The 27,975-nt window shown below is 39.2% G+C and overlaps 1 protein-coding gene across 2 annotated transcripts in view; it reads left to right on the plus strand.

The window, feature by feature from the left end:
- Window positions 1-24,813, plus strand: part of PRLR (prolactin receptor) — a 91,480-nt gene extending 66,667 nt beyond the window's left edge. For both annotated transcript variants that reach the window (XM_063320443.1, XM_063320444.1), the window contains 12 exons: window positions 1,366-1,479; window positions 2,472-2,604; window positions 4,696-4,865; window positions 5,680-5,846; window positions 7,422-7,563; window positions 9,047-9,179; window positions 10,427-10,596; window positions 11,863-12,032; window positions 13,658-13,802; window positions 14,626-14,725; window positions 15,652-15,721; window positions 16,358-24,813. In XM_063320443.1, the coding sequence (XP_063176513.1) occupies window positions 1,410-1,479; window positions 2,472-2,604; window positions 4,696-4,865; window positions 5,680-5,846; window positions 7,422-7,563; window positions 9,047-9,179; window positions 10,427-10,596; window positions 11,863-12,032; window positions 13,658-13,802; window positions 14,626-14,725; window positions 15,652-15,721; window positions 16,358-17,380 (2,493 nt within the window). In that variant the 5' untranslated portion in view covers window positions 1,366-1,409 and the 3' untranslated portion in view covers window positions 17,381-24,813. The remainder of the gene's footprint in view (window positions 1-1,365; window positions 1,480-2,471; window positions 2,605-4,695; window positions 4,866-5,679; window positions 5,847-7,421; window positions 7,564-9,046; window positions 9,180-10,426; window positions 10,597-11,862; window positions 12,033-13,657; window positions 13,803-14,625; window positions 14,726-15,651; window positions 15,722-16,357) is intronic.
- Window positions 24,814-27,975: the final 3,162 nt, after the last annotated feature.

A 27,975-nucleotide genomic window follows, 5' to 3' on the forward strand; every position in this document is an offset into this window, starting at 1 on the left:
AGTTACATGCATGTAATGGGCATGAATATTCAGGAGTGGTATATGGAAATATAGCCAACTGTTGTTCTTCTCCACATTGCCCACAGCAAACAATGTTTAGACTCAGTTAAATTAACTGATACTTCATTTGCCTTTGTGCTTGAAAAAACATTTATATGCTGACGGATTATAGTTTCTTGATACAGAAAATGCATTGCATAATGAAAATTGAGTCATCTGGTAAACCACAAAGAATTTTTCCTCAGCAAAGAGACAGCTTGTTTCCATGCTGTGCTACACTGAATGGGTTTCAAGCATACAGATACCTGTCAGATGTGCTTGGTAGGAGTGGAAAGCTGAGGTAAGGAGCTTCCTATTTAGACAGTAGATTGTTCTTCTTTAGTTTCAAAGAGTGAGGCTGGCTACCAAGAATCTAATATCCAACCAGAGTCGCCATCTCCACGCAGAAAGCACAGTGGTGGGAGAAGCAGGAGGTTTGCTTTACGTTATTCTGTCTTTTCTTTGGGCTAAGCCAACAGATTTAGCAGCAATAGGGACTCCTGGTTACCCCGAGCTGTAAACTGAATTCTGAGGACATCTAGCGGTGTCAGCCCACTGCAGGGACTGGGTCTTCATAGCTGGTGGCTTCCCACTTGCACCACTTCATTTCAGCCAAGTTCGCAACACTGCCTCTGGCCTTTGCAGGTTGATAAGTGCATCCCATCTTGCATTTTCACCTGATAAATTAACTGTGAAGTTAGGCTACTTTTTCCTTGGTTTCTTTTCTCTGATGTTGGTGTTTCCACTTTGCTGCAAAATCAAATGCAGTAAAAACGATGAGTTGAATTCTTCAGCTTGGGTGATTCTGAATTCAACATTGCCAGTCCCAAATATTCGGAAGTCATGAGACTGGCTCAGAAATCGTAAACTTCAAAAGAAGTTTTGGCTATTTTCTATTTGCCTTCTCTTTTTAGGGCTTTCAGAGTTCAAATATGTTGTGCTCTTCTTTGTACCAACAGAGATACAGCTGTATTTTTTTGTTACTAAAAGGCTGATTTCTCAGGTAAATTAGTAAGTCTAAAAGTTAGAGCTTTAAGAAAAGCACCCAGTATCCCAAGATGCCAAATAAATATGCAAGATTTGTTAATGCTACGGAATGGTAATCCAAGAACTGCTAACCATTCAAAGACTTCGAGGAAGACGTACTTACTACTCTGTGATTCAGGTTTTCTCCTTCTGAAGTGGAATTGTAGGTGTTGCTGCACCTTTTTGAGAAATAATAAGAATGAATTAGCTGCCATTCAAAAGGGACTTGGATCAAGCCAAGTGACACATATCACATGTTAAGCATTGTTATCGACTATTGCATCGTGGCCTATTTTTCAGTGAGCCCTTGATCTGATATTTCCTCCTGAGGAGAAGCAGACATCATGAAGCAGAAATTGACATCATCACTTAAAATTCTTTTGCTACTTGCTCTGACTGCAGTGAGTCTGACTGGTAAGTACAACACTTCCTGAAACACTTGTTTTTCCTTAAAACACTTTCTTTAGGAAAGTCTGAGGCTTTAACCGACCTATCCTGACAACCACTGGAGCCTGTACATATTTAAGTGACTTTCTTATAAAGTTTGTATGGAGGCTTGAGTCCTGTTTTCTTTTTATAGTATTAATTTAATGATTATGTAGTGGTGATGATGAAAGACACTCACTCCATCCTTACACTCATTCCATGTTTGTCACCTTCTTGGGAATTAGCATCATATGAATAGTAACACTATTAGAGATAACGGTATGGAACTTTAATGAAATAAAGGTAAGCTTAGTTTGAAAAGCCACATGCTTTTCATGAAAAAATGTAGATAAATTTGTGGTCTATGTTCTTGGTAGAAGTTAATGACAACTGGTCTTACCAGGAAATACTCTTAAATGTATTGGGATTATTAGGGAATATTCAAATAATTAATTAATACACGCAGGTTGCCAATACACAAAATACTCCATCTAGCCCATTGATTCCTTCTTTTTATTACTTGTCTTACCTATAATTTAACCCAAATATGTGCAAATAATGGAATCCTGGTTCTGTTGCAAAGTTGAAGGTGAAATTGAATTTTAAATTGACCTGAACATAAAAATTTTGGATCTTTTAGGAAGAAACAAGAGGTAATATATTTACTTCCAAACTTTGTAATTTAATTTGGTGATAACTGTATACTTTTTAAGTTTAGGTAAAAATGAAATCTTCCTTTGAAAAACACAACTAAAATAATTTTAGTAGCTATTTTAGAAGTTTGAGGTAAAATGTATTTACTTTTCTGAATATTTTGACGCTTTTTCTAAGCAGATTTATTTGCCAAATTCAGTCCCTAATTTCAAATAATTTTATTGTTCTCAAAAAAAGCTTTCCTTCATTAATTTATCATTCAACAATAACAACAAAAAATACTGTCCAACTCTAATATAACTAGCTGGATTTCTGCACTTCCCTAGGTCAATCATACCCTGGAAAACCTAAGATAATAAGATGTCGTTCTCTAGAAAAGGAAACCTTTTCTTGTTGGTGGAAGCCTGGCTCAGATGGAGGACTTCCTACCAATTACACCCTGTTCTACAGCAGGGACAGGTAACAAGCGGTGCATACGTATTCTGAAAGTGATGGAGTGATGATTATGACAGAATGAGGGAATTATAACATTAATTTATAAAGGCATTTTTAGGAATCCATGTTAAACCTCAGATACCCAACAAGGGCTACATAAGATGAATGGCTTTCCCTTGTTGGAAGAAAACATGACCATCACCAGTCCCAAACCTTCAGCCTGTCCCCATGGAAACTCATCTGACCTAAAATACCACTGGTCTGAAGGCATGCTGGGAAAGTTGTCATTTGTCCATCTTATCAGGAGGCGCACAGCGTTTAGCTGAATGGTGTGCTTCTCTGAGGAGGAGAACATCAAGGTACCCCAGGGCACCACCTCCACCCAGGGCCTGTCCCACCGTCCCAGCCAGGGAACAGGGCAGGCTGGGGGCAACACAGAGCTGGGCATCGGGCACCTCCCTGGGGACGAGGACAGGCTGAGGCTGGGCTGGGGCTGGCTCAGCAGGGCCCATGGCTGGGAAGGGCAGGGGATCTGGAGACCAGCCCTGCCGCGGTGGGCTGAAATGAGGACCTGGCCCCAGGCAGTGCGTGGAGAAGCCCTGGGGAGGCTGGGCAGGGGCAGTGAGGGCTGGTGGTGCCCTCAGGGCCCTGCCAAGGAGCTTCTCCATTACCCTGCACAGCAAACCCCCATCTGGAGAAAATACATAGAGAGTCTTTGCTTCCCCTTCTGGACTTGCAGCCAACCTTGTGGTTCCCAAAATGGAGTAAAATCAGATGTGGGTATTACATCTCAAAAGTTACTGTTTTGGTAAAGTCCATGTCTCCCTCATCCTGTCTAATATGTTTATATGTATGTATGTTTATTTTATGTATATGTTTAGTAATTTTACTTAACCTGTGCTTCTTTGTATAATTGCCCTTTCTTCCTGAAAACATGAGGTCTCAGAACAGGGCCAAGTAAGCAGGGAGAATCAGAGGTTAAATTTCTAGGAATAAATCCAGTGAGGTTCAGAATAGATAAGGTAAAGCCTCAGACTCCCCTGCTTCAATTAAGTAAACTCCAAATCATTTGGTATTAATCGATCAGGAAAGATCCGGCCTTTAACGAGGCTACCACACTCAACAATGATCTGAGAGCTTTTATTTTATGAAAGTGCAGATGTTTCAGCCTCGATCACAACAGAAATTTTAATGGACGTTTTAAGTCATACCTATCACAGCTCAGAACAGGCCTGTGTAGGGATGGATAAGAGTGCTTCTCCGTTTCATTAAATCTGCTGAACACCAGGCACTGCCGAGCACTCCAGATCTGTGCCACTGTTGCCCTTCGTAGCTCACTGTCTCTCAGGTACAATCCCCTTGCTCCCGTCTTTTCTTTGTGAACTGGGACAAAACTCCTGGAAACTAGATCTTGTTAGTGGTGCACAGGGCTTAACAGTGCAACTGAAGTGCATCCTTGAACCACCTCAGGTTGTGCTTTGGGTTTGTGCAGTTCTTCACACCTGGGATAGGCTCTGAGTACATCACCCAGTTCAGCTCTAATTGAGTACAGAACAGTCCCTCTCCTAGAAAAGCTGACGACTTGTATAAAGGTAATAGGAGATCATGAACTGTTGCGACAGTTATCATGATGACCATGTTAAAAAGCAGATAAATTAACATCTTGCTGAAAACAATCAGTGAAACAACCATCTGCCATAGGGCCCATTGGGTTACTTTCCAGGGGAAATAAGTAAAGAAGATATTTAGCAACTTTTCTTCTTTAGTCGAAGTGAATGTGTTTAATTTGCCTTTAACTTGCTTTTAAACATTTTTAAAAATTGCCTTATGCTATCTCTGGAAATTTCTTTTTCCATTCTTTTATCGATATATTCCTGTGTACCAAAAAGGCATTAAAAGGGTTCATCCTGAACAACTGCAGCAAAAATAGCAATGAAGCATTTATGGTAATAGCATTTGACACTCATGAAAATATTTCCCAAAGGTGGGATTATATATAGGTTTAAAGTTAAACATTTCAAATTTCTTTGCTCAACCTAGGCATTTACTAGAATATTATCATTATCGTATTATTCATTTCCTAAACTTTTAACTTTTAAAATCATTTTATTTCAGTGAAGAAGAAATCTATGAATGTCCAGACTACCGAACATCAGGTCCCAATTCCTGCTACTTTGATACAAATCACACTACTCCCTGGACAACATATAATATCACTGTAACGGCAACGAACGAGATTGGAAGTAACAGCTCAGATCCTCAGTATGTGGATGTGACCTCCATAGGTAAAAAGGGAAGAATGAAATGGAAAACAACTAGTTGGAGGTGTATGTGGTTTTTAATCCCAGAACAAGTAGGAATGAAAAATTTCTTTCCTCATTATGTGAAACTTGCTGTGGAGGAGTGTTTATCTACAGATGACCTAAAATATGCATCTCTAATTTATGTGAAAACTACGTATTTTTTGTCATTTTAACTTTGTCTGAAAAATTGGCTCCAGTTTCTCGTTGTCTCCAGTATTTCAATTAGACTCAGTGACAGTGTTGTAAATTCCAAGCACTGCAGATTATAAAACTTTCAAATTCAGTAACGCTACCTAAATTTTCCAAATGTAAACACCATTCTGGCTACTCCCATTGCAGTCTTGTAAACAGTAAAAATAGTAAAAACAGTCTTGCAGACAGTAAAAATAACTGCATAAGCACTCCACGGGCTCTCTCTTTGTAGTATTTCATATACCTAACTCCATCTGCTTTCTGCATATGCATAGTCTACACATCGTAATGATAAATGTACTTAGTCTTTTTAGCTATGAAATATCTGACATTTTAATTTTGCGAGAGTGGCCTAATGAAATTATGATTTGTATTTCCTTAGCCTAACAATTTCACAGTAAAGTCTAAGATTTGCTGGTACTGTGGTAAATCAGTAGCCAGTTAAACATTATTAGGGAGAAAGGAAAAAAAAAGTCTCTTGCACTATTCCCTTACAGAAGTGCTGAACGATCTGAAATTAATGTGATGAAATACAAAATCATAAAGGACATACCTTTTCGAAGAGCAAATGAAATCATTAATGCCAAACTTTTCATTTATACAGTTCAGCCAGATGCTCCTGTGAACCTCTCTCTAGAAACGAAAACATCTGCTAACACAATGTACCTTTGGGCAAAATGGTCTCCACCTCCATTGGCTGATGCCAGCTCTAATCCACATGTATATCACTATGAGCTACGACTAAAACCCGAGGAAAAGGAAGAGTGGGAGGTAACGGAAAAATATCTTTATTGCATAAATGCTTTTTTCCACAAGTTCTCTTGTCTGAATTTAAGTGGTATTATAAAAATCCTGGTTTCTGTGAAGACAGAAAAAATAACATAACCAAATCTGATTAAAGAAAGAAAAATACTGTAATGACGTGTAGAGACAGTGAAATTCAGGGTATTTGTATAATTGCCCTAATGTCATATACTGAAAAAAATTTAGTCCACTGATATAATATTTAATTGTAATTTTTGTCAATGTGTCTGTTCCCAGGTGTCACAGTTAGAGACTGCTCATTCATATAGTTTAAACCAAATCAGGATCAAAGCAGTTTATTGATTCTTAAGATGTAATTAACAAGCAATCAGTTAACTATGCAGTCAACGTCAGTATCAGCGATACAACAGATAAATCACAACACTGCGCACTTAAAAATGTTAACGGACACCTACAAATTTATAAACACACTTCTATTAGTAGTCCCAGTATTATGCTAGATACAGAAATTCCCCTCTCCCAGGAAGGGTGGGTTAGAAGCACACCCCACCCTGCTGGGAGTACAAACTCCCCTATTTACACCCACTTCTGCAGGGGACATGGATGCTTTAAGTTAATGTGAACCCACGTCCCTTCCTACAATCTACTAAGACACACATCAGTGGGAAATCACCCACAGGGCCACATGCATATACCCCGGTGGGGTTCCTGCCTGCTGCGGTCCGTGCCGTCTGGAGTGCAGCTCCTCACAGCACCAGAGAGGGAGGCTGCTCATCTGGCCCAGGCAGAGGTCACGATGCTAGCAGAGCAGCTTCTGATGGCATCAAACTAAACTTCAGCTACTGATGAAGTTTCCAGTCTCCCCCCCATATTATAAATTTTCATGCTTCTTTAATACTGCTTTTCAAGCTGACCCTTTTTTCAGAAGTTTCTCTGCTATTCTCTAATTACTGTTTAATTGGGCTGAGAGTCATTATCGTCATCCTCTTCAACATGATCAATCAGTTGCAACCCCCCCTCTCAGAAAGGATGGCGTGTCCCACTCACACAATTTCCATTGCTGTTCCCAGCTGGAGTGGGTCGCAGTACTCCCACAGCTGAGATACCAGGAGAAAATGTCATTCCTAAAGTCAGAGTCAGATGGCCTCAATGCTACCTAAATTGTTGATGCCTTAATGATGGAAAAAGCTATGTGTCTTGAAAGAGTTCTGAAGAGAGAATCAAAGGGCCTGAGGAAGGCACTTAGCAGTAAGAACTAAAACTAGCCACCAAGAAGTGTTACACAGAGTGTTTATCTGCGAGTTGGACTAACTATAGTGTTCTTTACATCATGGATCTGACGGAGTACTAACTGACAGGAAGCCTACAATTAAAGATGTTTCTCAAGTATCAAAATCTCAGTGTCACTGAAGTGAGTTTTTCTGTTAAGTCACTACCTTTGCTTCTTTGAAATTCATATCTTATAAAATACCCAACTGAAACCCTTGCCCAGAAGTCAGTGACACAAGCCTACTCCTTTATAGTTTATATGTTAAAATGGCCCAATTCTTTATTATTTTTCCAATCCATTTTCTTTTCCAGACAATATCTGTTGGAGTGCAGACACAGTACAAAGTGATTAGATTACAAGCCGGGGTGAAGTATGTTGTTCAGGTCCGTTGCATGTTAGACCTTGGAGAATGGAGTGAGTGGAGCTCTGAAAGACGCGTTCAGATCCCCAATGGTGAGTGGATGATGGCTGTTCTGTTAATTGTTTTTAAATTATAGCCAGTTCAGTGTTGTGAAATGTGCTTAAATGGCAGCCCCGAAAACCTGCCTCACACACACACTTCATAGTGCTGGAGGAACAACTTTGTGCACCTTACTGTACTTTGCGTGTATTTAGTCTTGTTGATCCACTCAGGATCCTCTCATGAAACCGGCTATGACAAACAGGCTGGGATTTACTAGGAAATCACTTCTGATACAGGTGTGCCTAAATAATTTATTGTTCCTGTCCCTCTATTTAAAAATCACATTGATTTCATCTGTAGCTGTAGATACCAGGTAACGGTAATTGTGTAGGTATCATTCGTTTGTTTGTTAGTCAGTGGATGGAAAGCATCACCATGTCTAAAAGAGCATAACACTTGCAGCTACTATCACATGGAAATAATTTTCTGAGTTTTCTTGGGTCTGAGTGGACACATTAAATATGCATGACATCGTATCTTGTTGTCAGACGCTTTTGCCAGGTTGTCTCAAACCTGCTTCTTCCGTCGCTAATTGTATTATTCATTATTTGACATGGAGATTGCTGAAGTACTGTTAATAGAAAAATATTTTTTAAATGTCCCATTTTCAGATCTGCCTTTGGCAATTAGAAATTTGGAAAATCAATGTCCCTACTCTAAATAGTAGAAAATATGTATTATTGATGTAATAGGACCATAGTTTGCCACAAATACATAACTGCAAAAGTTTCAATCACATCAGGGTTTTGACTAGCATCATCCTATTCAAAATTTAAGCATTTTCATCTGCCCTACTCTAAGTGCTTTGCTTGAGTCTATAAAAACATCATCAGGAATCCAAATAATTACAAACTGCTTGGCAGTAATGAGGCAAGTAGCCTGACTACTGAGCATAACGTCACTTTACAAGGAAATATGAGAGCTGCTTCTTTGCATCTTTGGAATCAGCTCATCATAGGTACTTCAGAAGAGAATTACTGGCAAGAACATAAACAAATGGGCAAACACTTACATTCTTCATTTTTTTCCTGTAAAAGCCAAAACGAATGACAGCGTATTTTATAAACATTCAGAAGCATCTTAAAACACATTTTTGGAAGGAAAAATGGTTTAGATAGAAAATAGATTGGGTAGCAGAGTGTATTTTAAATCATTTTATAGAACTTCCTGTGACAGTATTTGAGCACCCCTTACCAAACCTGGGGACAGAGAAGAGCCACAGCCAGGAAACTAAAACATATTTCCTCAGCATAGCTGCAGCTGGGAAAGGATTTTGAATCCATGTCAAAGTAGCAGGCTGCTGCCCTAACCACTGAACCATCCTTCCTTTCCTATGCTAATATGAAGCAAAACTTTTTCTTTCCTTATAGAAAAACAGTATTTTCCTGTGCGCTGCTTGATATTGTTTTATGAGTTCAGGGTTGACCTAATGCATTAAACTTAGTAATTAGTTCATTTCTTTATCTCTTACAGGAGAGTCAGCCCCTGAAAAGCCTACCATAATAAAATGCCGTTCTCCAGAAAAGGAAACTTTTACTTGTTGGTGGAAACCTGGTTCAGACGGAGGACATCCTACTAACTACACTTTGCTTTACAGCAAAGAAGGGTAATAAGCTGTGTATAATTATTCAGTGTTTTATTGCAAGGACATGAAAAATCGATCCTGATTTGTTTTGCATTTAGGACATGTCTTTTTCCATAGCACATGTTTTTGTGCGAGTGACATATTCTGGAATAGCACTGGCAGCAGCATATTTAAGGTTGAAATAGGATCTCTTTATAATGTCAGGTTTTTCAAATTTCTGTGAATTCTTCTGCCTTGAAAGACAGACTGCCTTGAAAGTTGCCATGGCGCAGCAACTGCATAATGTGTATGCAGGACAAACACACAGTCCTGTAGCTCTTCAGCTACGCAACCCCAGAAATAAAGCTTTCCAAAATTACCAGGTATTAAAATTTCCATCTTCTGATAATGCTTATTTTGCACAACTATTCATAGGCCATTAATGCCTCCTGGCTTCTGCAGTAATCTTAGTTTTGGAACGTAGATCAAGTGCTAAACTTTCATTTTAAAGGAGTCAGTATTTTGTTTGGGTCCTGTGAACTTTTTTTCATTCACCCAGCACTACTCAGCATTGTACTGACCTAACCGGATGCTAAACTCTGTACTTGCCAGCTGAGAGACAGGTCTTAGTGGAAAAAGACAGATACTGGTCCAGCCAGCCAGCCAGGATGTGAGGTCCACATCCACAACTTTCTCTTTTGTTATTGTGCATCTCAGAGGACCCTAGAAACAAGTACTACATACTCAACTTTCTCTCCTATGCCTGCTCCCTGCTCCCTTTGGGAAGCTTGGGAATGGATTTGCAGGACAGGTACAAAGTAGGGGTTTTTGAGGAACAAGTGATGAAAGAGCAAAAGAGATTCTGAAAGCATATTAATGTAATATGCAGAACACATGTTGAGTGTGACATTAACATTGGAAATACTCAGTTTTTAACAGATGGGTTAGAAGACTTCAGCAATCACTTCTAATGAACCTCTGGAACCTGTAAGGGCTATGCAATGGACAATGGCATTCAGAAAAGTAAGAGCTGCGCTCCACTAGCCCATTGCTGCATCTACAACAACCTAAATTCTCCAGGCTTTGTAGTCCTTATTTTGGGGGGAAAATGCTTACGACAGTCTCTGGAATTGCCCAATGACTCCTTAGTCTGACAGCAGTTTTCTGATTTTCTTCACATTGCCAGGCATGAAAAATCTGATCTAGCCCTAAATAACGCTGAACTACTAGTAATCAAAGTCAGGTGGTTTATTCTGTGTAATCTAATCACTGTGATTCTTCCATTTCAGAGAAGAACAAGTTTATGAATGTCCAGATTACAGAACTGCGGGCCCCAATTCATGCTACTTTGATAAAAAGCACACCTCTTTCTGGACCATTTACAATATTACTGTGAGGGCAACTAATGAAATGGGAAGTAACTTCTCTGATCCTCATTATGTGGATGTGACTTACATAGGTAAGAGATAAAAAGTATTTTCTGTGGGACAAAATAATTCAAAATTCTGGATTTTGACACAAGAATTTTAGTTCCAGCTCTTCTCATATGTAGTACTATATCCAAGTTAAAAACTTGTAAAAACAAATAAGATCTTATCTGGTGTAATAATAAATCAATATTCATCCCTTTACCATTTTATTTTCAAAGAAAGCCCAAAAATGCTAAGAGCTTTGAAACTGCATTCAGATAGCCATATTGGTTTTCTGTATTTCTGTCAGTCACGCCCTAAGAAACGTCATCCAGCTAAAATCTTTTTCCACTCCACCAGCAACTGAAATCAAATTGATCTTTTAACTAGTAATACTTAGATCTGGTTACCTAAAAGTAGTTTCCAGACCCTGGAGAAGCTGAATTAGTGCTTTTTATAGCAGTGTACTGATAATCTCTTTTCTCAGACTTTTTCCCCAGAGTGACTGTGGACAGGTGTTTAGGTCTTTTTCTAAGGGAACGGATTTATCACCAATAACTGCTTTGTTATCAAGGGTCTAGCTGCCAGGAGTCTGGGAACTGGAAAAGGGCTGCTGGAGAAAAGGCTTTACATTTTACCTCCATGCCCTGACTACTTATGTGATGAAGCTTTGCATAAGACAGTGGTAAAATACATGCACGACGTGCAGAAGCTCTACCTCTGAACTGAGGAAGATGCAAGCCTGAGTGTAGCAGAAACCTGTGTTCCATTTTGGTTTATTTTTTGAGATACAGGCAGGGCTTTAATATTACCAGTTTGGTTTATTTTTAAATATCCTTCCATATGCATGTAGGGATTATGTTGTTGTGTTTTCTGAATGTAAAAGTTGGGGGAATGGGCAAGTTTCATGAGCTATATCTGTGTTTTCAGCATTCCTAAATATATATGGCAACTTCGATAAGATTATGGTAAGGTAGAACTTTCATAACACAACATTAAAGATGTTAACTTTGAAATATAGTTGTGGGGAAAAGCAACAATAAATGGTAATGTAAGAAAAAAATATTTCTGTTGATAAATGATTAAGCCAAATCTTAACAGGAGCTCAACTACTTACTGATCTTCAGTTGTTTCTTCAAATTTGTAAATCCGTGCTTACTTTATCAGGAAACTCTTGATCCCTGTATTCCAGACCACTTCTAAACTACTAGACACAACGGAGGTGGTAACTCACCACTGACACCATTCTGTATTTCTTACTAAGATGCAAGGAAAAAATGATTTAGACTCTTATTCCAGTTCTTTTATTTTAACAGTACAGCCAGACCCTCCTGTGAATGTAACTCTGGAATTAAAAAAGCCAATGAATAGAAAACCGTATCTAGTCTTGACATGGTCTCCACCCCCGCTGGCTGATGTCAGATCTGGATGGCTTACACTTGAATATGAGTTGCGACTAAAGCCTGAAGAAGGAGAGGAATGGGAGGTAAGGATGTTACAAGTTTTTGCTGGATGATGTTTTCTGATCAATTAGATTTTGTCAGTCAGGTCCCATGCCTGAATGTAATAAAGCAGGCACACCGAATAGTTCATAATTTTTCAAAAGTGCTTGTGTGACCCACAATTTCCTACTGAGAATACTGGTATCTCAGATGCTGTTGTGTGATAGCAGGTGATAAAGTACTTATTTTTAATTGTGACCATTATATATTAATCATATTGGCATTACAGATTAAATTGTTTGTTCTCATTTAGTCAGGTTTCTTCTGTGATAATTTGTTCTTAACCACAAACACTTCTTAGGTAACAGAAAGCTCAGTGACATTATGTAAAATCTTTCAAATTTGTACAAATAGCCATTAGGTTATAGTTGTTATGGCCACATAATAATGATTGTCTATAGCCAGGACCTGCAACTCAAACACTTGGGTGGCAAATTAAAGACTAAGCTATTTGGCTGTAAAGTCTTTGGCTATAAAGACTAAGATATTTGGCTGCATCCCCTTCTTGGCTGCTACAGTACAGTCATCGCTGTACCTCCTCCTTCCTTCCCCCGCCACTGCACTTCCCAGCCCCCTGGCTGTTGCAAGATCCACTTTTACTACCCTGTGCAGTTCCACCAACTCCTTCTTTTCTCTCTGCATTTTCTTCCCCCATCTCTGTTTCTTGCATCCTCCTCCTCCGCTCACCACTGCAGTTCCCACCATTACTGCAGTTCCTTCCTATTTGCCATGATGTGTTTCTGTAATAGTTTAATTTGCACAGTATACCGGAGCCATATCTCATTCCCATGGAATTATGTCACAAAGCTGAGTTATAGAGATAAAATAAATGTACTGTTATTCCATGCCTGCATAACAATTGTTAGGAAGCTATCCTCCTCTAATGCTGGGGAAAACTCCAGTTTTGGGAGACTCTAGTGTCTGAATTCGTGAAAATACTTACTTTATAGCCAGTTAGGCTATGTGGGATTCAAGGTCTCAGTGTTTTCAAGCCTTGCCAGGTGCAGCGATGAAGAGCGAGGCCTGGGCACTTAACCCAGGCTGGCCAACAGGATTATTTCATACCATGAACGTCACTTTCATATAAATTAGAAAGTTAGCTGCGTAGTCTCTCTCTCCCTTGATGGCGGCAGTACAGAGAACTTCTTGCCCTGGTACCAGAGCCCTGAGCCCTTCCCTTCCTCCAAAGCCATTGTTCTCGCAGTGACTGACATGCGGACATTAGTGTCCACGCTGTGAGTGCACAGCTTCCTACTGATGGAATGGGCTGAGTATAATTCTTGTATATCTTATATTAGTATCGGGATTAATACTGGTTCTTCAGTATTATTGTTATTTAGTTGTATCCTAATAAATATATTTGTATTTCAGCCCTCATGTTTCCTTTCTTTCCCCGATTCCCCTTTCCGTGTGGGGAGGGGTCATCAGGTGATAGAATAATTGTCTAAATGATAATAAATTTTTATAGGTTTTCTCAAACCATAACACCAGATTTGTTCTATATTCCCAGCTTGGTTATTGAGACTTAAACCTAGCTGTGATTTTCATAGCAGTCATAGAAAAATGTCTCAATTTTATATGCAATTTGTGATTTTTATTTAATTTCCAGACTATCTTTGTTGGACAGCAAACACAATATAAAATGTTCAGTTTAAATCCCGGAAAGACGTACATTGTACAGATTCACTGCAAACCAGACCACCATGGATCATGGAGTGAATGGAGCTCTGAAAAGTATATTCAGATCCCTACCGGTGAGTGGCCAGGCATCCCTTCAGTAATTGTTATTCATGTAGTAATTTTGTTAGCTGTTTGTGTCATCAATGCAGAGTGACAGCCCATACTTTCCCTAGGACAGGTAAGAACATCATTGCTAAGGTAACTGAATTCTCAGCATCCCTGCACCATACCCAGTTAGCTTTCCCCTTCATTACTTTTTGAAGTTAAAAAGGTGAATCAATTTCTTTACATTACTTTACATTTAAACCATGTCCTTTCTGTTTATTGCCTCATTTGTTCTCATTATGGTAGTTTTAAATTAAAAGCATACCAGTAACTGCATTGCAACTGCTACATAGGCAACAAAGAGTGACTGCCTTCAGACAGTAACAGCTCTTTACTCTTTATCTGGAATGAATTTGAAATAAACACCTCAATGTAAAAAGTGCTATGTTACAATATAAATCCTTAAAAAGATCCAGTCCTAGATCATTTAAGCCACCATTTAATTAATTGTATGGTATGTATTTGATAATTAAATGACTACAGTATTGTCATAATTGGATTTGAACCCAATTGCTAAAACTGCCTGTGGCAAAATTTCGCTCTTCATACATTTTTGTATCATTTTTCCAAGAAAGCTTATTTCCTGCACAGTGCCATTAATAAAAAGTATATTTATTATCAGATATTGCAATGATTGTTGAGATCCATCGATGCTAGTAAAGGCCTCTAGATTCAACTCAAATTTGGCAGTTTAGAGCAATTTTTAAAATTAAAGTAATTTGAGACTTCTTTTGCATGCTGACTATGCATATGCTAGATGTGTGTCATTAAATAATCCTGTGTGTTTCCTAGACTTTAGAGTAAAAGATATGGTTGTGTGGATCGTCGTTGGTGTGTTATCATCTCTTATATGTTTAATCATGAGCTGGACAATGGTTTTGAAAGGGTACAGGTAAGTCACCGATTTCACAATTGCATGGAGTTGAAAATCTCAGCAAACTTTTCAAAAATAGACTGCTAACATTTGATTGAATTTTTATAGGTTTTGTGTTCTCTTATAAACTATAAAAGAGCAGGTACTTGGCTTTAAATTCACAACTGGTAAAGAGGTATTTCTGTTCATTAGGGAAACCAGGGTCTCAACTGGTAAGGACATGTCTCTATTAGATCTGACCATCTTGGTTAGCCATGTATTCAGCAAACATCATTTGGAGTATCCCTGCTCCTGAAGAAGGCACACCTTTTGGTTTTGCCCTAATTTCCTAGAGGAAACAAGGTTACATTATGAGGTTGTTTTTCTGCCCACGTGTCTGTCAATTCCTCAAATAATTTATTAGAACACAGGCTAATTTCAATCAAATCTGAAAGAGAAAGGTTTCACAAAGATTATCACTTGCAAAAAATGCTGGCTGAGTAAAAGAAAGAGGTAGAAACTGTTGATGGAAAAGTCATTAGAAGTCATTCATCATAAATCCTGTGTGGTAGTAGTCAGCTGACAGTCAGGTATGTACATACAGGCCCACTGGTCCTCCTGAACTGTGCCCCACAAAGCTGTTTCTTGGCCAGTGATGAAATTCCAGTGATATTAGAGAACCGGAGGTTAAGGGACAGATGACAATAGAAGGATGTTAGCAGTGTTACTTTTCCAGTTGAATAACTTTTGTACTGTTCTCTTTCTTATAAAAACATCTAATGGTAACTCATGAACTGTAACTGGATTCGTAAACTACCTGGCTTGAGAGGTAGACAGGAAACAGAGGTCCAACAAGGAGGTATCAGATATGGGAGAAGTGTTTAAAATGTTGGTCACATTCTGAGGAAATGGGAGAACGAATAGTTCTCCGTACTTCTACCTTGTGTGTTTGTTGGTTTTTTTAGAATGATAGCCTTTATCCTACCACCAGTTCCAGGACCAAAGATAAAAGGCATAGATACACATCTCTTAGAGGTGAGTACCACTGATAACAACAAAAGAATTTACCCTTACTTACTTTTCAAAATTATGTACTAGCAAACACAATTACCAAAATAAAGTATAAGCCAGCTTCAGTTAATTTAATCAACATTAAAAATAAGTGACACTTTCAGGTGGATCGTGTGGAGGATATGTGTGAGACAGATTCTTGCCTTGGACTAGCAGTAGGAGGGCGTTTGAGAACAGAGTTTGTGACTGCAGCTGTTCCCTGGGACACCACAAGAGCCAATGTCTGTGTGATCTTCTAGTAGTTCTTACGGAAGTTGCTCTCCACAGTCTCTTGCCATGCTGAGACAGGACATGGCTGCTCTATCATTCTCCGCCATTTCCTTCTTGTTAAACCCATGAGATCTGTACCTGCCAAAAGCTCCCTAGTCCTCCCATTTTACAAAGATGAATTCTGGGGTTATGTCTCCCCATTGAGGGAACTCAAGAAATTTTCTTCTGTTCTTCCACTATTTGCTGCAGCAGTAGCTATCCAGTTTAGGTCTAGTGATAAAACTATTAAAGTATCTGTATATTAAATATGTAGATTGTTCACTATTGTTCTAGTCAGATGAACCCTAAGGTTCACAGTGAAACAATATATCTTATTTATTATGCCCTTAGACAGGAAAATCAGAAGAATTATTGAGTGCTCTTGGTTGCCATGGTTTCCCTCCAACATCAGACTGTGAGGAACTACTGATAGAATATCTGGAGGTAGAGGACAGTGAGGATCAACAACTCATGCCAAGCCATGACAGTGGTCATCCCAGTAAAAATACAAAAATGATACCCAAGGAAACAGACAGTGACTCAGGCCGAGGGAGCTGTGATAGCCCTTCTCTTCTTTCTGAGAAGTGCAGGGAGTGCCACACCCTTCCATCAACACTTCAAACACAAGACATTAGAGACGTTCAAGAAAATACAGGAGGAAAGACAAGCCGGGAAACTCAGCATATAGCTTCAGAACAGAAAATACTCCTCTTTAACAATGACACTACAAAATCGTCCACATGGCCTGCAGCTCAGTTACCCAATACTCAGCCTCCGATGTTTGCCTACCACAGTACTGTAGACGCATATAAGTTAACACTGAATACCGCAAATGTGAACATTGCACCAGTTTTGGTGGGAAATGAAGAAAAGCATCAATCACAATATCCTAGCACTGAAACTGTCCACAACGACACAGAAAAGCAGAGAGAGATGGAGAATTTGCATTCCAAAACTGACCAAACCACAGCACAGGTCAAACAAAACAGACCTAATGACAAGTCACCTTTTTTGAATCCTAAAGTAATGGATTATGTAGAAGTTCACAAAGTCAGACAAAATGAGCAAGCAGTATTACTGAAACGTAAAGAAAATAGTGGAAAGACTGAAAAATACACCGTTCCAGGAACCAGCAAAGAATATACCAAGGTCTCAACAGTTGTGGACCATAATATTATAGTATTAATGCCAGATTCATGCATCCAGCACACATCTGTGTCTCAAGAACCTGCAATGGAAGTGTCTCCAAACCTTCAGCAAGGTCAAGCTGAGAAAAATATGAGCTATTCTCTGACAGCTCCAAACGAGTGCAAAAGAGAGACCAGTGGATCAGAGTACATGGATCCATCTTCCTTTATGCCCTCCTTTAAATAACGAGTAGTTAGTACAGTACAGTAAAACAAAACCAGATAGCAAATAGTTCCTTAAAATAGCCTAGCCTCCTATGTGTATTATACAGAGAATAAAAGAAACTGTGGGTTGAGGTAATAATCATGGAAGTAAACCTTGGACCATTAACACATGTTTCTGACACAGGGAAATGAGTAAATGGGTATTATCTGCCATAAAAATACATTGTAAACTGATTATTCAGCTCTGCAGATCTGTTAGTTGATTAAACCTGAGGGAATACTGCAGATTTAACAAACATAAAAATTGTTATGGGTCAGTCAGTACACCACAGTAATCTGAGCAGTTCCTAAATCTGATAAATTGCACAACAGCATTCTGATCTACAATGTATTTTCTTCTGAATGGATTCTGACACTAGATTGTTTTCTTTATATTTTTTCTCTAATCCTTAAGAAAAAAGGAGCTCTTATGTATAACAAATCATATAAAAAAGATAATATATTCAACAAATTACAGTAAAATAACAAATTACTCTAAAGATATTTTTGCTCTGTTTCAATGTGACAGAAAACTGCATCCCATTCATATCCTAGTCCAATCAAACCAAACATGAAAAAAATAGCAGGACAATATTTGTTATACTGCCTTACTGTATATAATATACCATACTACTTCAGTACAAGCCCATATGTTTAACAATGTATTTTTAAAGGCTATTTTTCTATTACCAAAAGAAAAGCAAAATAAAATATTTTTTAATTTCCCAGTGCTATTTAGCTACTTAGGAACTTTTCTGTTTCCTTCTGCTGAGACAGCGGTAACAAGTAAAGCTACCATTTCTATACAAAGCATAAAATTAAACTTTATACTAATTACGAATATGAAGTAATTTTTAAACTATATTTCTAATATATTGCAGATGTATTACTATTCTAATTGTAAATTATTTATTTCACTTGTTTTTTATCACCTGTAATTATAAAATTAAAATAGAGTCTAGGTTTTGAGAGCAAAGCTTCTTTCCCACTGAATTTGTACTCTTGACGCCAATCATGAGTGGATGGTGTTCTCCTGCATCCTTAGACATTGCACTTTTCTCTGAGCCTGGAAGGAAAGTTTGAAGTTATATTTTTCATAATGAACTCCTCAACATTAATTTTGGAATCCAGCATCCAAAGTCAAAGATACGAGGCATAATCAGACTCAGAGCTCTGCTGAAATAGCAGTGGGAATGAGGAAAGGAGACCACGTACTTGGGCTGGACAGATGTCCCCGGAACAGTAGTGGGAACAGTGAGGATTCCTCATATGCCATGTAAACAAAGGCAGAATCAAAACGATACTGGAATGGCTCTGACCTTACTGTGGTCCTTCCTTCTTGAAACAAAAGTTTAATTTACTCCAAGAAAGTATGACCAAGTGATGACTGATTAAAACTGGGCCAAGTATTTAGCCAGCATCAGGGGATACTGGAAACATTAAGGTAAGGGAAATTGTACTGTACATGTGAAGGAAAGTGTATTTGCTATAGACGAGCTCTTTTCTGTTCTTGTCCTTCCTGAACAGCTTTACATTTCTCCAGCTTTGCATGATTTTATGCACTGAGCCAGCCTTCCTGCAGTTTCGGGCAACCTGCTGCAGAGCCAGATTTTGAAGGTCCCAGAAGGCCACATCTAATCTGGCAAATCAGATTCTCACCTTTTACCTTCACGTCATGGAACCGCTCAAGTACAGATCAGTACAGCCGAGCTGTCTAGCCCTTCCGCTGGCAGGACTTTAGAATTTAACTAGTTATCTGTGTGTCTGTAAACATATGTGTTAGTGTATATTGAAACACAAGCTTTAGGCATCAAATTTAGAGCCTGTGTCCTCTGTACAGGCAATGTAGTGCCCACTTGCAGAGGCTGATCAGAACAGTCTGGATACTCTGCTGAATGTGTAGGGAGGTATCTTAGATTCTTAATTCAGCCACTTAACACTTGAAGATGTGAAGTGGCTACTCCAGAGAGCAGCCAAACACAACATTTTATTTAGTTATAGTTAACAGGGCAATTTTACTGTAGCATTTGTAGTATATCTTACAAATTTTCTGGGGATGTTAAAAGTGCTGCAAAGAAACTATGAATTAATCAGTGAAAACTGGAATGTTTTGCAGGGCAGCAACTTGTTTGTGTGTATATATGCAAGCTGATAATATACTCCTCCTGCCAGTGCTTCATTTACACTTCAGTTTTCTGACTGAGTCTGACAGAGCTGATCCGGATCAGACATATGCTCTGTCTTTACACAGATGGCCAGATCTGAGCCAAGCTGTTTTTTTCAATTCCTAATGCCATGCATGAGGACATGCTGCTACAGGCCTGTAGTGCATCTGGTGATGCACAGAGGCTATAGAATCTTACCAAGCCACAGCCTAAAGATTTTCCTTATGTAGTGGAATTCTTAGGGATTTCTTTCTGAGCTTCTTAGGGTAAAACACAGGTGATTACACAGATGTTGTAAACCAAAGAGAGCATGGATAAGGTGTCAGCAGCAGGCTTTTGCTGTCATATCGGCTACTTTGGACCTGAGGCAAAAAGACACAACCTTTAGCAGATTTTTAAGTGTATGATTCATCTGCCTAACTGTAGGTGTCTATATGTGTACCTTCAGTAATCCACACAGATAGAGAACTGAGTGGAAGAGTTTCTATGCTTTGCCATAAATTGGTACGGAAGCTTGAAAATAGCTGTAGCCTATATTACATTGTGAGGTGTAGATTCTCTCCCACCTTCACTGATGAACGCCTCATCATGGCTTTCTGTGGAAAGGCAAATTCAGCCAGAGTGGACAAGGTGCGTTTGCTCACTGCTCTGAGGTAGCCAAGCTTTTTCAGGGATTTGCGACCTAAATACAATTTGAACACAATTTTCATAAATATATTTCATTCTTTAAGCTGAACAAATGTGCAGGTTAGTTATTTTTCCCTTGAATTTGCTTTTATTTTCCAGAACACCTTTTTACTCCCAAGGTGGGAGCAACACCCTCTGAAAGTGGCCTTTAACATCTGAAAGTACATTATGAAGAGAATAAACTAGTGTTCTGTAAAATCAGAATAACCTTCAGCTAAATTTTTGGGCCATTAGATGTTCAAATACTTCATTCTTTTTTTGTTTGCAGCAATAGTTTTGTTTGCAGCTCTTTAAGAAATAGCTATTTATTAGGAAATAGATGAGATTTTGCAGCAGCTGTACATAGTCAATTGTTGTAAAATTATGACACACCATTGGGGAATAATCACCTCCTCTGATATACAAAGGGATGAAGTATGTAACAGAATTTACTCCAGGAAGAGGGATTAGCCCTCTTGCTCTTGCCCCATTACTCAAATTCCTCACTTAGAATAATTATTTTAAAAGTTTGAAAAATGTTTTCAGTGTCAAATTTATGCATATGTCATGTAGTGTGAATTACTTTTTAGTAGCATAAAAGCCCTAAAAGGAAGCATAAAGGCTCTTCAGAAGTAATTAATTTTGTAAAATTCATAACATTGAATATATATATTTTTAATTAATTACCTTTCCTTTGGACTTGGACTAATTTTATTATCGGTTTTTCTTCAGTATTGACAAATATGACTCATAATGTTATATTTTCTAATTAGACTTTTTTCTTTAGCAGTGACATATCTGATGAACAATTTTAGTGTAATATTCCTGAATTTTAAAGAAATACGATTTATTGAAGTGGGACATGTGCTCACAAAACTCACTCTCACATAAAATGCAGGCTTGAAGAATGGTCTTGATGATACTGTGTAACTACAATGATTATTTAATAAAAATGCAGTAAACTGAGCTTATATAATACTGGTTATATGTGTTTATGTAACAAAGTGTAAAACGAATATGTAATGATAATTGATTTATGTTAAAGCAGTGAATTCTGTGGTGTATGTGTTTATGTGTCTGTTTAAATGGCTCAAAAATATGCAGTTGCTTTAAATGTCATTTAAGTATTTGAAGTGTAGTAACAGCAGGTGTTCAAAATGAATAAGCAGATTTTTTTGGTGATCTCTGAAGCATTGTATATGTTCACAACATGAAGCCTGTAAATGTATTTCATAATTTTTCATTAACTGTAAACAATTTGAAGGTGTTGTGCAAGGAAACCAAAGTCATCTAATCCAGTTGAGAGATACTAGACATCTTCTACAAAGCCATAAAGACAAATGAAATGAAAAAGTGTCATGAGATCAGGCATCATATTCTCAAAGAATTGCTACCTCAGGTTATTTTTTTTTTGCTCCCTTTGAAGAGGCAGACAAAACCATTTTACTTTGTGTGTCAAATTGTGAATCATCCTATCAAGATTGCAAAAAATTGTACCTGTTCAAATTACTTTTGTTAATTAACAGCTTGTCATGGAATCATCTCTTGTGTCATACTGGTAGTACTAAGGTGGGATATTTGAGATGTATAGCAAAATGAAATGTTTCTAATATGAAAAAATAACAGAAATTTCTGTCTTGTAGGGAAAGCCATACTGACCAGCTTGGCAGCCAAGCATCAGTCCTTTTCCTGGGCTGAAATTTTTTTTGCCTGTGTGCCCAGCTCGCTAGGACTGAATGAGCTGAGTTGTCAGAGATGCTCTGATTCTGGATCTCAGCAATGGAACTAAGCATTTATCAGTAACTGCTATTTAGAAAGACCTGTTTTCAGCTGAGTTACTGAGAAGTACATCTTCAAGCTCTGTCCCTAAATGAGTGAAAATGGAGACTAGCTCTGCTCTCAGCTATCTCAAACCCTCATACTAAATTCAGACTCCAGTTGCTGTGGGTGTGGAAAGGTGGACTGAATTACATTAATTAGAACAATCTTGTGGCCCTGACTTGAAAAACATTTTGAAAAAAATCAGGGAATTTCTTCATCTTTCCTGTTATGTCAAGCAGGAAACTAAAGATAAATGGAATACAGAAATACATAATATATGGCGATAGAAAGAGAGCTTAATGATGGGAAGAGGGACATGGTTGCTGTATGTGGCAGAATGGAAGAGGAGTACAGTCACTATAGGATGGCACATAGGTAAATAATTAGAGAAATCAGAGGTAGTAAACATGCATTTTGACTACAGCTGAGAAGAAAGGAAGGGAGAACAGAAAATGGAAGCAAAAGAATCAAATCTAAGAGCAGACAGATAAGAAAAAATGACAATTAGTAGAACTGAAAGGAGTGATAAATGAGTTTGTGAGAAAAAAAAATGAAGAAAATACTTTTATATCAAAAGCATGAATATGCATAGTTACCTGATAGTCCACAAAAGTAGCAAAGCCTTGTTAAATGCTGAAGAGATGGCAAAACACTGAAATCAGCTACTAAGGATCAGCTATTATATACAAGTAGAGATAGTCCTATACATGAGAAGTGGTCATTCAGTTTCTATCAGTTACACATACCTGACATTGGTTCCTGGCAAACAGAATAATACTTGAAGCCCTAGACCCCTCACCTGATCTGCTGTTGCATTTTCTACATTCCTAAGTGAAAAAAATCAAGAGAAATATAATGTACCACACTGTTCTTGAAAGCAACCTTCAATTTTTCAGACAGATCTAGAGATGAGGTGTATTTATCCATTTACATTGTCTCACACATATGCCTATCATTCTTAAGCTTTTTTCTATTTTTTTATTTATTAAAGATAATATAATGACCTAGAAGTTCCAAGAGAAAAAAGACTTTGGGGATACTACTAAACAGTCTCTTGGCATTTCTAGGCATTGCTTAGTTTGTACCTGTGACAATGTATCTGTTAATATTTTCCTTAATCAGAAAGTCCCTGTCTTGGTGATAAATTTGGAAAATCATCAAGTCAGGCTTAAAATATATCTCTCCCATGTAAGCTAAGTTTTTAAGAGAAACTATTATATTTTTCAAAAGTAATTAAGAAAAATATCTGAATTAGTTATATGGCCTCTTGCAGTGCTGATATCCTAAAAGTGGGGCTTATACTCAAGATGTTGGTGTGTAGAGCAGTTAGACATAGGGAAGTGGGTTTTTTACATCTTCCTCTTTTATTTTGGAAAGTTTGACATCCTGTTCTACTTTGTGATGCTGCTTGTCTTGGACCTTGTCTTTATTTAACTTTTTTTTTTTTTTTGACAATGCTGCTTTTGGGTCTGTTTTTGTGAGCTGCTGAGTACCTGCACCTCATTTTGACATCAGTAAAAATGGGAAGATTTCGTTTCAATTCCTACAAAGACTGCAATGGTCAGTTTTACAGACATGTAGCACTGAGTAGAATTTTTACAGGATGCTGGAAATCTTTGTAGAAGTTACTTGTATAAAATATCCCTTCGGTAGGACACAAAATTGTACATGTCTAGGAGGAGGCAGATTTTTCTACATGCAGAATCCATGCAGAAATATAGTGATGTCAAATCATATTTTTTACTATTCATAATGCTGTAGACTACTCTTAATTCTCATCCCGGTGTCCTTCATTCCAAAGGGAAGAGGAAACTACTGCTCAGCTACACTCAGAAAGAGCTCCTGGGCTGCTTTAGTGTTGTTTATTTTTCATCTTGGAAAGTAATTTTTTGATTCGAACTACAGATACGATTCATCGTCTGGAATAACACAACCATCAGTTCCATATATGCGTTATATTGCTCAGAGATATTCAGCACTATCTGGGCTTCTGAAATCTTTATATTGTGCTTTATATATATTTTTTACTCATTGTGTAAAACACAGCAATATTGAGGGTGCTGGTCTGAAAAAGTACTGCCCAGAAAAAATATGTCAGCAGTTATTAACTAATTGTATTTGTTCAAATTTCTGCCATGCTGTTAAGTGCAGGTAAAAGTCTGTGGAACTTTGTTGCCTTTAATTGTTCCAGCAGGTCTTCAAAGAAAGATATTTATAAATTTAATTGCATGTTCTGAATAATTTGCAGACTAAACAATGTACTTTCCAGCAGAGAAAGAGATCATCCAATATTTAAAGAAAAACTTATTTCCATTTGCATAAACCATTTCATTGCTAGCCTTGCCATACAAGCTAGGCATTTTTTCCATTACAGTTTCAGAATTTATATGCAATCTGGAACATCCAAGTTATCATATTGTCATTACTGTAGCAACAGAATGACTTGAAGCACAATTATTCTATGAATCAGATTGAAATGTTTTGTAAATTTCTAAAATTTAAGAAATTATAGAAAGTAGATTTCATATGCAGTATATACATTGGTTGGAGAATACTGATATAAAAATAGTTGCTCAGGAATTCATTGTTTCTAAGTGTATCTGAAGGAAAATGCTTTAAAATGTATTTTTTAAGTTCTTAATATTAAAAATTCCAGCTTTAATAAAATCTGTTAGCATTTTCACTTGTAAAATCAATATTGTTCTGAAGTCTGTAACTTTCTGATGGACTTTTCAATCTTTTGTCAATGTAAAATCTCTTTGCAACGGTGTTCACATTTCAATTAATAAAAGTTCTTGAATAAAATTCATAAATTCTAGCTTTCTTCATGAAATATACAATTCTAGTATATAGAATCACAGAATCATAGAATGGTTTGGGTTGGAAGGGACCTTAAAGATCATCTAATTCCAACCCCCAGTTTTTATAGATTATATATCTATATATCTCTATATATCTATATTGACCAGTGGTCAATACGAGTGGTGTTCCCCAGGGGTCAGTACTGGGTCCAGTCCTGTTCAACATATTCATCAATGACCTGGATGAGGGGATAGAGTGCACCCTCAGCAAGTTTGCTGATGACACCAAGCTGGGTGGGGTGGCTGACACACTGGAAGGCTGTGCCGCCATACAGAGAGACCTGGACAGGTTGGAGATCTGGGCAGAGAGAAACCTTATGAAGTTCAACAAGGGCAAGTGTAGGGTGCTGCACCTGGGGAGGAACAACCCCATGCACCAGTACAGGTTGGGTGCTGACCTGCTGGAGAGCAGCTCTGTGGAAAGAGACCTGGGAGTCCTGGTGGACAACAGGATGACCATGAGCCAGCAATGTGCCCTTGTGGCCAAGAAGGCCAATGGCATCCTGGGGTGCATCAAGAGGAGCGTGGCCAGCAGGTCAAGGGAGGTCATCCTCCCCCTCTACTCTGCCTTGGTGAGGCCGCACCTGGAGTACTGTGTCCAGTTCTGGGCTCCCCGGTTCAAGAGGGACAGGGAACTGCTGGAAAGGGTGCAGCGGAGGGCTACGAGGATGATTAGGGGACTGGAACACCTCTCTTATGAGGAAAGGCTGAGGGATTTGGGTCTCTTCAGTCTGGAAAAAAGACGTCTGAGGGGTGACCTTATCAACACTTATAAATACTTAAAGGGTGGGTGTCAGGACGATGGGGTGAGGCTCTTTTCAGTGGTGCCCGGGGACAGGACAAGAGGCAATGGGCACAAACTGGAACATAGGAAGTTCCACCTAAACATGAGGAGGAGCTTCTTTACCCTGAGGGTGGCAGAGCACTGGAACAGGCTGCCCAGAGAGGTGGTGGAGTCTCCATCTCTGGAGACATTCAAAACCCACCTGGACGTGTTCCTGTGTAACCTGCTCTAGGTGACCCTGCTCTGGCAGGGGGGTTGGACTAGATGATCTCCAGAGGTCCCTTCCAACCCTATGATTCTATGATTCTATGATTCTATGATTCTATGACCACCTGAGGAACCTAAGCATACACAAGTCTATGGGACCTGGCAAGATATACCCCAGAGTCCTGAGGGAAGTGGCTGATGTAGTTGCCAAGCCATTCTCCATGACATTTGAAAAGTCAGGGCAGTCAGGTGAAGTCCCTGGTGACTGGAAAATGGGAAACATTGCACCTATTTTTAAAAAGGGTAGAAAGGAGGACCCTGGGAACTACCAACCTGTCAGCCTCACCTCTGTGCCTGGGAAGACCATGGAACAGATTCTCCTAGAAGCTATGCTAAGCCACATGGAAGACAGGGAGGTAATTCGAAACAGACAGCATGACTTCACCGGGGGCAAGTCCTGCCTGACCAACCTAGGCTAGTGGCTAGGATAGCATCTGTCTGGACTTCTGCAAGGCCTTTGACATGGTCCCCAACAATATCCTTCGCTCCAAGTTGGAGAGATACGGATTTGATGGGTGGGCTGTTCGGTGGATAAGGAACTGGCTGGATGGTCGCATCCAGAGGGTGGTGGTCAATGGCTCGATGTCCAGGTGGAGAGGTGTGACAAGTGGTGTCCCTCAGGGATCCATACTGGGACAGGTGCTGTTCAATATATTCATCAATGATACAGATAGTGGGATCAAGTGCACCCTCAGCAAGTTTGCAGATGATACCAAGCTGAGTAGTGCGGTCAATAGGCCAGAGGGACAGGATGCCATCCAGAGGGAAGTGGACGAGTTAGAGAGGTGGGCCCAAGCAAACCTTATGAAGTTCAACAAGGCCAAGTGCAAGGTCCTGCACTTGGGTCGGGATAATCCTCATTATCACTATAGGCTGTGGGATCATGTGACAGAGAGCAGCCCTGCAGAAAAGGACTTGGGGGTACTGGTGGATGAAAAGCTGGACATGAGCCGACAATGTGTGCTTGCAGCCCAGGTGGCCAACTGCATCCTGGGCTGCATCAAAAGCAGCGTGGCCAGCAGGTTGAGGGAGGTGATTCTGTCCCTCTACTCTGCTCTCACGAGACCCCACATGGAGTACTGCACCCAGCTCTGGAGCCCTCAGCACAAGGACATGGACCTGTTGGAACAGGTCCAAAGGAGGGCTGTGAAGATGATCAAAGGGCTGGAGCACCTCACCTATGAAGACAGGCTGAGAGAGTTGTGGTTGTTCAGCCTGGAGAAGGCTCCAGGGGGACCTTATAGTGGCCTTCCAGTACCTGAAGGGGGCCTACAGGAGACATGGGGAGGGGCTGTTTGCAAGGGCATGTAGCGATAGGACGAGGGGCAATGGCTTTAAACTAGAGCAGGGTGGGTTTAGATTAGACATTAGGAAGAAGTTCTTTACAATGAGGGTGGTGAGACACTGGCACAGGTTGCCCAGAGAGGTGGTGGAGGTCCCATCCCTGGAGACATTCAAGGCCAGGCTGGATGAGGCTCTCAGCAACCTGATCTAGTTGAAGATGTCCCTGCTTACTGCAGCGGGGTTGGACTAGATGGCCTTTAAAGGTCCCTTCCAACCCAACACATTCTGTGATTCTATGATTCTATGATATATAATCTATAAAAATAAAAAAGAAAAGCACAGTCTGTAGGACGGGCTCCCTCTGTTCTGCATATGGAAGGCTCTGAGATGGATGTGTTTAACCCAGTTGACATGCACTAAGCAATTGAACCAGTTAATACAGGTGGCTCATGCACCGGGTCACAATCCTCATGCTTCTTTATGTCTTTGTGCTGATGAAAATTATCTTTACCACTGAAATTCAGTGATTGCAAGTTAGTAAAAGTAAAGTTTGCTTGAGAAAGGTTGATCTTTTGGGAGTCCCAAGGTCATCCCTAAATGAGGGTTCTTCACCTGGTGTGTGAGAGCCAATCAACACACTAAGTTAGTTGGTTTTATTTCAGTTCTGCAGAATTGGGTGCCAGGCACTTAACAACTGCACACCTCACTTTTCAAACTGCCCAATATTTAT

This window comes from Chroicocephalus ridibundus, chromosome Z (assembly GCF_963924245.1).
Source record: "Chroicocephalus ridibundus chromosome Z, bChrRid1.1, whole genome shotgun sequence".
Lineage (NCBI taxonomy): Eukaryota > Metazoa > Chordata > Aves > Charadriiformes > Laridae > Chroicocephalus > Chroicocephalus ridibundus.